The 11619-nt window shown below is 37.8% G+C and overlaps 2 protein-coding genes across 2 annotated transcripts; both read left to right on the forward strand.

The window, feature by feature from the left end:
• Window positions 1–121: 121 nt before the first annotated feature.
• LOC125192756 lies at window positions 122–1002 on the forward strand. Its single transcript, XM_048090391.1, has 2 exons — window positions 122–259; window positions 407–1002. Exons 1-2 carry the CDS (start codon window positions 122–124, stop codon window positions 878–880), a joined length of 612 nt encoding a protein of 203 aa, XP_047946348.1. The 3' UTR covers window positions 881–1002.
• Window positions 1003–4709: 3707 nt separating this feature from the next.
• On the forward strand, window positions 4710–8333 carry LOC125193286 (LON peptidase N-terminal domain and RING finger protein 1-like). Its single transcript, XM_048091055.1, has 2 exons — window positions 4710–5738; window positions 7654–8333. The coding sequence occupies exon 1, from the start codon at window positions 5027–5029 to the stop codon at window positions 5693–5695; it is 669 nt and encodes a 222-aa protein (XP_047947012.1). The 5' UTR covers window positions 4710–5026; the 3' UTR covers window positions 5696–5738; window positions 7654–8333.
• Window positions 8334–11619: the final 3286 nt, after the last annotated feature.

Raw genomic sequence — 11619 nt, forward strand, 5'->3', positions numbered from 1 at the left:
TTAGTTACTTGAGTATCAAGCCAAGTCATCCAAACCCTAAAACTTCTTCTACTATAAGTACAGCATTCAAATAACACTAGCACTCATACACATAATTACTGCAGTAAAAAATATTATCACCATGCTTCGCTTAGTTTCTCTTGGCGTAACCGCCCGTCGCTTTCAATCCACCGCCATCGTTTCCTACCGCCACTTCTCCACCGTCTCCGGCGGCCCTCAACTTCTCGGAGCCCTCGAATCCCAAATCAAAGCCAAAGAGGTGAATGTCATGAAAAAAGTAGTAAATCTCTTTGATTTGAATAAACAACACAAACACACTATATATGCTTTTCATTTACTCTCAACAAACATGCATATTTTTTGTTGTTACCAGTTTTGACTAACTTGCATTTATTGGTGCACACAGAGATGCGTCCCGGCCGATCTCCCATTCACGATCCAAGACGACGATAAGCACTGCCATATCATGCTGACAAGGGAGCTGGGCCGGGAAAAAATCGAGGTCACAGTGAACCCGGTCTACGAAACCGACGACGATGAAGAATCGGAGGAATGTGTTCGGATTAACGTGTCTATCTCTAAAGAAAAGAAGGGAAAATTGGGGTTGGGAGCTGATGTTTGTGGTGATGAAATTTTGGTGGACAAAATATCATTTTGTGAGCCAAATAGCTATGTTCCCTCTATGAGATTGGAGGGTGTGGAGAGCCAGGGTGAATTGCAGGATGCTTTGAATGATTTTGTGAAAGCCAGAGGCATTGAGATATCGAATGTTGGATTCTTGTACAAATATATGGAGTTGAAACGCAAACGCTGGGGTAAAACTCCCAAGCGTAGTGTTGATGACCTCAAAAAATTGCATAAATTTGTCGAGAATTGGTAGACTTTTATCAATCTGTTTCTGCATTTGGATTTGTTTACTACTATTTTCACATGGTGATCTAGTGTTAGTATTAATGTTGGAAAATGGTTTGTTTTTAAGTATATTTCACAATATTTTTATCAGTCTGTATATTATAAGAGCATTTTATATTTGGTTCTTAGCGAGTAGTATCTATTCCATTAAAAAAGTAAATTGGGGATTAATTATAATGATAAGATGATTAGTTCATGGGTAAGAAGGCGTACCCTCAAAATACACTGTATTCTCAAAATTATGACCCTAAGTAACAAATTTAAATTTATTTTTCTGATTTTAAATATATCAATGTTGGAAAGAATACATGTAGATCTCTTTCATGGCTACCAATCCAACACACTCAAATGGTAATGCTGCAATTAATTATAAATTTCATTCTGTTAATTATATAAATGATTAATCAGCTATCCTTGTATAGAGGCCAGAGGCCCGAGCCGATATCCCTTTCAAAATACAACACAAATCCCTAAAAACTAGAATATTGCCTAAAATCTAAAGTATCCTTAAAAAAATTTTGGGGTATTTTAATCTTTAAAAAATTAAAAAAAGTGAAAAATTATCGCACAGGAATTATATACCTAAGCTATACATTCGTATTCATAAGTTAACAATACGATTTACAAAAACTTTCAGTCAAACAAGTTCTAGTAGATTACTTTTTGTGTCAAGGATCATGAGTTATCACCAAATTCATTAAAATAAAATTGAACTATGAATAAAAAAATAAAACTATATATAAAATATATTCCAACAAACTTTATTAAGTACTCCATTGTAATGTACTCCCTTTGTCCCACTTTAGAAGTCCCGGTTTACCATTTTTGAGTGTCCCACTTTAGAAGCCCCAGTTGAAATATTCCGTAATTGGTATTAGACCTCACATTCCACTAACCTTTTTCCACTCACATTTTATTATAAAACTAATATAAAAAAGTAGGACTCATATTCCACTACCTTTTTTCACCAACTTTCCCTTACATTTCTTAAAACTCGTGTCGAACTCAACCGGACTCCTAAAGTGGGGCGGAGGGAGTATTTTTTTAATAACAATTAACAAATGAAATGTGTTTTTATTTACTTGATTAACAAATTTGAGATCGTATTGCCGCATGATTAACTAATTTTGAGATCAGATTAACACATGATTAACAAATGTGATACATGATCGATATGATTATTGTGAAGTGTGTTAAGTATTTTAAAAATTTATGATTAGTTACGGATTCAAAAATGAGACACTTATTTTAGTAAGTAAAAAAGTAAGTACTCCCTCCGTCCCACTTTAGGAGTCCCGTTTTACTACTTTTGGGTGTCCCACTTTAGGAGTCCCGGTTGGAATATTCCATAATTGGTAATAAAAGCTTCACATTCCACTCACCTTTTTCCACTCACATTTTATTATAAAACTAATATATAAAAAGTAAGAGCACTCCCCAATGGAGTTCCCTTATTTCTCCCTTATTTCTCCCTAACTCCTGCCACATCGGCGCCACATCAAGCATCACATTTTATCCCACAGTTTTTAGCCAACCCTCTGCTCCAATGGTTTCTCACTTATTTCTCCCTTATTTCTCCCTAACTCAACATTTCATTTTTACATCATCACTAATTTAATTGTTTTATTTTTATATATAATAAAGCTAGCTTATTTAATTTATAAAGATAAATCAAATAAATAGTAATAAAGTTCGTTGTATTAAACACGGGTACACATTACAACGAAGAAAATTAAAAAAAAAAAAAAAAAAAAAAAAAAAAAAAAAAAAAAGTACACGAATGGAAATAAAAAATCAAAAAAAAAATTCAAAGAAAAAAAAAATTCAAGGGCGGTGGGCGCGGTTTCTATTTGCCCACAATTCTTCGATGATATCGTGTTGTAGTGCTTGATGGGCCTCCTTATGGTGTATGTCCATGAACGCCTGGAACCGTTCATGTTCGTTGTGCGGTACACCCTGGCGGGCGGACTCGGTTGAGACACCGTGACTCGATGATGCAACACTTGGGTCGTTGGTGACGTCGAGGACGCCTTCGTGTTCATCTTCGATGATCATGTTATGCATGATGATGCACGCATACATGATATCGGCAATATCCCCCTGGTAGAAAAAGCGCGTCGGACCCTTTACCAGTGCAAATCGCGATTGGAGCACCCCAAATGCCCTCTCCACATCCTTGCGCGCGAGACTCTTTGCTATTTCGAGGCAGAAATACGCTAACTTCTATCTCCCGAGTGGGCATCGATCGTCTTCGGAAACACGGGCCATTGCGGATAGATGCCGTCGGCCCGGTAGTACCCCATGTTATGCACATTGCCATTGGCCGTGAAGTCGATGGAGGGGCCTAATCCGTTGATCCGCTCGTTGAAAAGGGGCGAGGAATTGAGAACATTTAGGTCGTTGTTCGGCCCGGCTATACCAAAATAAGCATGCCAAATCCAAAGCCGTTGGTCGGCAACGGCTTCCAGAATGATGGTGGGATGCGTACCTTTGTCAAGCCGGTGAAAGTAAGCTGGCTTTCGCCACGCGGTTGGGCCAGATTCTTCCCTTGCTGCCGATGCATACGATCGATCTTCTACCGAGCATCCCGGAAAGCCGTGGGTCCTCCGGTGCCGATCCCGGTAAAGGCCTGACGATCGAGCCTAGCGTCCGCGACGAAGAGTAGTGCTCTCCCCCCAGGCTATCTACTCGCACGCCCTGACAGAAGATTCTTCGAGGCACTCGTTGCCAGTCGTCTCGCCGCATTGCAGAGATACTCATCGAACATGTCGGCGGACCCTCCGTATGCCAAGCTAGCACACGGCGGATGTGCTTGATTGCATTACTGTAGGGAGGCGATAGTCCAGAACTCCACTGTTGCGTCTGGCTGGGCCGGAACTTCGGGGTGTACGCGCGGACAACGTCATTAACAATGCGCGGGAAGAGGGAAGCGGCGCATTCCCGAACCGGCGACGAAATACATGTTCTGCCGGATGGCGCACGTGGTTCCTCCAGCGAAATAATCGGCGAACAGCCGATCGTGCCCACCAGTGTGGTCGCGATGGATGTATCGGCGCCGCCGGCGGATTGGCCGTTGGGGTGGGCTGTGCGTTCGAGCGATCTCGCTTTGTATGCAGCGGGAGATATAGTTGTTGATTGGGTTGTTGGCGAAACCCGCTACATCCCATCCGGTGGGAGCGGGAGGTACCTCTTCTTCGGAAGAAGAATGTGATATTTCCTCGTCGGACTGAGCACGAGACGATGAATCAGAACTCATTTAATAAAGATGGAGAGAAAAAAGATTGAAAATTTGTGTGAATGAAGTTTGTGGGTGATGAATGGAGGAAGAGGATGAAATATTTATAGGGGTGGGATAAAATAGCCGTTCGGCCAAAAAAAAAAAAAAAAATTTTAAAAATCGCCGATTATCGCCGAGCGTCGCCCACAGTGGCCGACGTCGCTCGGCGATAATCCAGCGATAAATCGCCACTCGGCGAGCGCAACGGTAACGATTATCGCCGAATTATCGCCGACTTCGCCACAATGGCCGGCGATAATTCGGCGATAATGTCGGCGATTTATCGCCATTATAAAACTAATATATAAAAGTAAGACTCACATTCCACTACTTTTTTTACAACTTTCTTTATATTTCTTAAAATTCGTGCCGAACTCAACCGGGACATGGAAGGAGTATTTTTTTTATAAAAAATTTTGCCCATTAAAAAAATTTTGCCAACGATATTTCTTTTTAGTGTATTGGCCGAAAATAAAATTGAATTGTTTAGGGATTGAATCAACGGATAAGGATTTTTGACCCAAAATCGAGCTCAAATTAGGTTAAAAGAATTTTTGAAGTTTTCGTAATCCCCTTTAAAACCATGGGATTTTGATTTATGCAAAAATTCTCCTCGAGCAGCGGTGGATTCACGATTCCCATCTACAAAGTGTCAGCGATTGAATATATATGCATGAACTCTGTGTATTCTCTCGTCTTTGATTGTGATGATCCTATAGTTCTTCGCGTATGGGCTTCTAGGATCCTAATTTTCTCCGATTAAAATGATCAAATCGCCGTTCTATTTCGTTTTCAAGTTATGGGCTTTTTGATGTACTAGAAGTTGTTTTGCACGCGATGGATGATTTCATTGATGTTTTCTTGAACGAAGAACCGATAGATCCCTCGGTTGCTCAGGCGAATGAGTCGCATGAGAGAGTGGAGGAGAGGATTCGGCAGCTGCAGGGAGTTACATTTCGCGCGGGGGAGCGGCAGCGGCAGAGCCAGCCCTGCGAGCGGAATCCTGTGGGGATTAGGGTTGTTTTCAGTGATGCATTGGTGAATACGGATGTTGAGAGTGGAATTCTTGTTGAAAATGATGGTGTGGGCACAGTGGATAAGGCTAGGGAAAGCGGGTGTAAAAGAGATCGATCACATTTGGTTGGGGAGGCGTTGGCATTGGCTATGGAATCTCCTGCCAAGAAGGGGGATAAGGAGAAGGAGGGTGGTAGCTTGTATGATTGTAATATATGCTTGGAGCTGGTCAGGGATCCTGTGTTGACTTGTTGCGGTCACTTGTTTTGTTGGGCCTGTTTTTATCAGGTGGAGTACGTTGATTCGCGTTCTAAAGAATGTCCTGTTTGCGAGGGAGAGGTGACTGATGCCAATCTCATTCCGATTTATGGGAACAGCAGTGGGGGTGAGGGTGAGCGTGATCGTGAGCGTGAGACAGCGTCTTGCTTGAACTTGAAGGTTCCTCCCCGGCCTAAAGCTCGTAGAATCGAGAGAGCTAGGAAGCGGGACTGATGTTTGTGTGTGTGTATCATATGTTGCTGTTGCAGAAATGGAGGTAATTTCCATTCATATGCTCAAGTGAATTTCAATTCTTGGGACACTACTGACTTTAGTAGTTTAGTGTTACTAGTTTGAAAGGGATTAGTTACTAACATTACTCTGTATAAGTTCTTTGTACGTGTTACCATAAAATTGAATAACAATATTGTTTATATGAAACATTGAGTTATAGTATTTTTTTTGCTTATATGGCATCTTAGATTGTAGTATCTTGTATTTGGATGAGCACCACTAGCCCTCTCTCTTTGATAGTTGAGGATGTGTTCATTGCTACCAATCTTATCATTATATTCATATTTCATTGTTTTGCTTATTTTATTATGATTTCTATTTTGTTATAGTATTCTAGTAGTATTATTCTTATCATGTCAAATAATTATAGATGTTGCTTTTTGGTGATTTTCCAGTCACTGCACCATGTTACTGTAGCAAAAGTTCAGCCCCGGGGTTTTTTATTTATGCTGGGACAGGGGTGCCCAAGATAGGAGGGTGAATTTAGAATTATCTTGTTGATATTTATTGATTTATCACATTGCATAATGCCTGTATGAGATACTACTATACTGATATCACTTTAGAGGGTAGTTATGCATAGCAGTTGGCTGCCTCTAAACTTGACCAATTATCAACTTCTCCTCTGGCCTCTAGCATTGCATCCTTAATCCTTAGTTCACTGCATCTGCCAAGCTTTCTCGGATATTGAAAATGGTGATATCAACTTAACTTTTGGCTAACTTTCTGCTCTACCCAACCCAAACTGTCTTACATTGTAAAACTCACCGTTGCAAGAAAACTGCATATGTCATCTTGGCTGGGTGTTGTTTGCCACTAGAATACGTCTCTATGCTGTTCTCAGACCCATAGATGAAGTTTTGGAAATTTGTCAAATTTTGGAGAACACTGGAGTAGCAGATATACATCATTATACTGAATTAAAAGCTAGTATAAAGATTAGAAGGTGTTTACTGTTTAGCTTAGTTTACTTGGACAATAGTATAGGCTATCATGTCTTAAATTTATTTTGAAAATAAAGAATTGAGGTGCTCTGTAAATAAGATCGTGCATCTTTAAAAGTGATTAGTGAGGAAAATATACTTGTTAAAAATGACCAAATCACATATTTTTGTCAGAATTGGATTTATTAGAAGAAAAAAAATGTTTAGATTTTCTTATTTTTAAAAACACTTTATCAGCTTCTAAAAGCTTATTTTGAGGGTAATACCAATGAAGACATAGATGTACAACAGTCCGCATTCGTTAAAAGTTATTTGTGCACTTACCAGTGAAGGATATGTTTCATTACAGCTTGTGATGTTTTTCCTTTCATTTGTTATTATGGTTATGGTAGTTTCCATCCGGTATGAGTCGTAGAATATAAAATAATTCAAGAAGCTTGTTTTGGAGGACTGAGGTGTTCAGTGTTTCTCTTCTTGTTCTTGATTGAAGAATAAACCATTGTTCTTCACCTTGATTCTGTTGTGTAGAGTGTTAGAAGCCCTTAACTCTAGCCAGATTTTATCAGCCTTGCTGAAAGAATAAACCATACTTTTGAGAATCTCATAAGGTCCCAAAAAACACTGAACTTCTCAAAGCTTCTCTTACTTTATAGTTTTGCAGACACCAACATAAATGTGGTTTTGGTGGTTACCACATGCTTGAGTAAATAATACTCCACCATAGTGTATTACACACTGGAGTCATTGACTACTAATCTTGCACTAACAAAGCTACAATTTGCAATTCCACTCTGAACTTTCTGTCTTGTTGTAATGTCACAAAGCATGAAATATGGTGATGGAAACAATCTATTAATCATGAGTTGGAAGAATATAGTGCTCTTACCAGCCAAGTTAAAGTTGGCAATGCCAAAATGAGAGGAGTATTATGATTCCAAGGTCTTGATTTTTCAGGTAGGGCAATCACTCTGAGATTGAAACGAAGTAGAGGTGTTATCAAGGGAAAAAGTAGAAAAAGGGTGTGGGCAGGCCTGAGAAGGACTTGTGGGACAAATATAAAGCAGAAAAGCAACTCAATCAGTGGTGCAATAATTGGTCATACACTCATACCACTGGAGGACTGCCTCTTGCACTTGACCTCCCCACCCCCTACCCCCTACCCCTATTCCCTAATATATATAGATACATACATACACAAAATTTGCTTCAAAGTGGGACTGTGGATGCAGCTATCTTCATGCCAATGATTGCTCTAGTTGGAGACTTGTCCCCTTCACACTGTGCATCACTTTGCCCCACACTTCACATGCTGCATCTGCATCCATGTCCATACCCATACCCATACCCATACCCATACCCATACATACATGACATACATATGTATACATAGCCCTTTGCATAATTTCCGGTGTCTATATTGAATGGTCTTGTGGAATTTTCTTTTTCAACTATTTGTAATTAGGTTGATGCCTAAATCCAAATGGCTCTTGAAGTATTTTTTTTTCCTTGTAAGGGCATCCACAATGGATGCCCTAGTGGAAGCCCTAGTGGTTGCCACGTCAGCATGCCCTATCTTTCTGCAATGGTGAAGCCCTAGTGGATGATGCCCTATCTCTTATCCACTTTTCATTTCAATTTTAATGTTATTTTTTTATATTTTCACATATTATAAATAGAAAAATTAAATACTAAATTAAATGAAAATCATGCATTACTTAATTTTAAAAAAAAATTATAAATTATATATTTAATTTTAATTAAATAAAAAATAGCAAAATATAAATACAATATTATAGAACACAATAAATTTAAATAAAACACTTGCATTAATCGAATAAAATGAGTAAAGTATAATAAAGGTCAAAATAAAAAAAGTATGTTGAGTTTGGGACTTGAACACACATTCTCTATAATTTTCCCATATACATTTACCATTTGGCTAAATATAGATTATACTTTGAAATCAAACAAATTTTTACATAAAGCAACAAAAAACTCTCTTTTAAGTGTAAAACTAATTGTCCCACATCGAAATCACAAAGAAATTTGGAGTTGAAAACTTATCTATAAAATTGTCATTTGTCCCACATCGAAGTCACAATGAAAGTTGGAGTTGAAAACTTATCTATAAAAGGTTTACTCAAGTAATGCAAAACTTGCTCATTTAGTGTGAAGGATTATATTCTATAAATATATTCTTTCACTAATTCACGGATCCTTCTTTTAGTATGGATCGTTGTGAAATTATAGTTTTTATTTCAAGTTAAAAAATGATTTTTTAATTTAAAAATTGATTTTTTTGAATTAAAAATCGGTTTTTATAATTAAAAATCAATTTTTAAATTTTTTTTTTTTTAAGATCGGGCTCGGGCGTTTGGTCGCAATGGGCGCCCGATCTCGCGCCCGATCGATCGGGCTCGGGATCGGGCGCGACCGAGGGCTACAATGGATGCCCGACCGCGCCCGAGCCCGATCTCGGCCGATCGGGCGCGCGATCGGGCATCCATTGTGGATGCTCTAATGAGTTGAATGTCATTGCTTTTCGTCTACTTTAAGATTGACAAAATGTTATTACAGTTACACAATCCAAATGAATATGGGTACATCTATGTTTTAGTTAACATTTATATAGTATTTTCTCGCCCAACTTTATGTTTCTATTTGCTTTACTGAAAAAAATTAAAATATTTGCAAATTGATTACATTCGCTTACCTATTTGCATACATTTAGTGGAAGTGGTGGGATTAAAATCCTTTAATATTTGTATATATTTATTAAAAAGTAAAAGAGAAAAGGTAGTACCACATTTGGAAGAGATTAAAAACAAAGTACCCATTTTGGCAAAAAAAAACAAACAAATGAAAAGTAAAATAAAAAAAGAAGAAGAAAATACTACGAATATCAAAGAAAAATATATTATCACTCATGTGACATGTGTGGCAGAGTGCCCAAAGTCAAAGAAAACTTTAATTGAGAAAGTGGGTAGAGCATGTTTGATGTGGCTATGCTTTTGGATTTATTGCATTTATAGTTCAAGTTTGCATTCAAAGAGTGAAGCATCATTTGCGGGCAAACATGGTTTTTTTACGAACAAAAGTTAAGTTGTAATTATTGTTTATTTTCACGGATTTATCCACATATAATGTAGTACTCGCAAATATGTTTACGTTTATAGAGAGTGCACATTTTAATTTGTTGGAACGGAGTTAGAATCAAATTTATAGAGTAGTATTACGTAACATGATGTGTTAATTTTATTCTTCTTGTGAAAAATAATACTAAAACATATATTGAATATTTATTAAATTAATATTCTAGTAAAAGTTTATACTAATAGAAAAAAACGTAAATGGTGAGAGGTCAAATTTTGTTAGTGGTTTGGATTCCTCATTCGTGACAGTGATCGTCGGCACTCGCACCCTAACTATTCCACCGAACAATTTATGCTATCATTATAGTAGTAAAACTAATCATCATTATTATACTATGAATTTGAATCTCAAATATGGAAATAATACATATCAAAACTTAAAGATCTTGCTAATTGACGTCGTACCAACATATTGTATGCATATAATTGAAATTGTTCTGAGTGCTAACAGTAATGAAAATGAGAAAACGATGGTAAGTTTTTTTTTTTTTTTTTTTTTTTTTTTTTTGAGGGACGATGGTAAGTTGTTATTTTTAAACATTAACACAAAGTATTACTACGGGCCTAAGGCTTTCTTTCCTTTTCCATGTGTGTGTGTGTGTGTGTGTGTGTGTGTGTGTTGAGAGAGAGAGAGAGAGAGAGAGCGATGGGTGTGTGACAAAAGAAGGGGCAATAATGAAGACAATTCATGCTTATCTCTTTGCTTTATGATTCACTCATTATTTATTGACTACAATAATGATGATATCAATAACTGCCCAACTGAATCCCAGGTGTTTTTTCTCCTCGAAATTCTATTATCTACTCACTTTTTTAAACTATTTTTTCTAGTATATATTTCTATTTTACGAACGGTATAAGAGTAATATAATGAATAATTTATTAGAAATTGATGAGGTTGCTGTGAGCACGAAAATCAAGCTATTTTTTCTTTTCTCGCGTCCTGATTCTTGAGCACCAACACCATAAATGAATATTGAAGATGTTTTTTTTCATGAACAAATTCATAATAGCAATCTCCAATGCTACATAGACCAGCAATAGGCCAGCAATAGGCTAGTCATTCTCTTTCTTGTCACGTCAGCAGCACTAAAAATCTACCTGCCACATCAGATTTAGGTAAGCCAAATTTCACCGCAATAAAAATAATTCAAAATATACTACATTTACGGAATTAAAATTACGATTAAATTACGGAATTAAATTTACAAGACATATACGGGGAAAATTCATTAATTGCATTTAAAAAGGTACATAGATAAAAAAAAATTACATTTAAAAAGGTACATAATAAAGAAAAAAACTATCGTCGTGCAGTCCTCCGTGCCCACAACTCTTCAATTATATCCTTTTGGAGTTGAATATGAGCATCCACTTGGCGCATGTCGGCAAATTCCTTGAGGCGGCCGGCTTCATCGAGAGGTACCCCACGTCGTACGTTAGGGGTGGCCGTTCCGTGGCTTGGACCGGCTTCATCGTCATTGGCCCAACTAGTCAATTGTACGCCTTCGTCTTCGACGATCATGTTGTGCAGGATAATGCAGGCGTACATTATTTGGGATATGCATGTGACATCCCACAAACGCGTTGGACCCTTAATTGCCGCCCATCGAGACTGGAGCACACCAAATGCGCGCTCCACGTCCTTGCGCGCCGACTCTGTCGTTCTGCAAAGTAGGCCTTCCTTTCATCACTTGCGATTAAAATAATCAAAAGAATAAGAAATTCGAAACTCTTAAACACAAAATAATAATTATATTTGCTTTCT

Source organism: Salvia hispanica, chromosome 6 (assembly GCF_023119035.1).
Source record: "Salvia hispanica cultivar TCC Black 2014 chromosome 6, UniMelb_Shisp_WGS_1.0, whole genome shotgun sequence".
NCBI lineage: Eukaryota > Viridiplantae > Streptophyta > Magnoliopsida > Lamiales > Lamiaceae > Salvia > Salvia hispanica.

Coding starts and splice junctions, on each gene's coding strand:
- LOC125192756 (XM_048090391.1), top strand. CDS start 122: ATGCTTCGCTTAGTTTCTCTTGGCGTAACCGCCCGTCGCTTTCAATCC. Junction 260..406: donor CCCAAATCAAAGCCAAAGAG/GTGAATGTCATG, acceptor TGGTGCACACAG/AGATGCGTCCCGGCCGATCT.
- LOC125193286 (XM_048091055.1), top strand. CDS start 5,027: ATGGATGATTTCATTGATGTTTTCTTGAACGAAGAACCGATAGATCCC.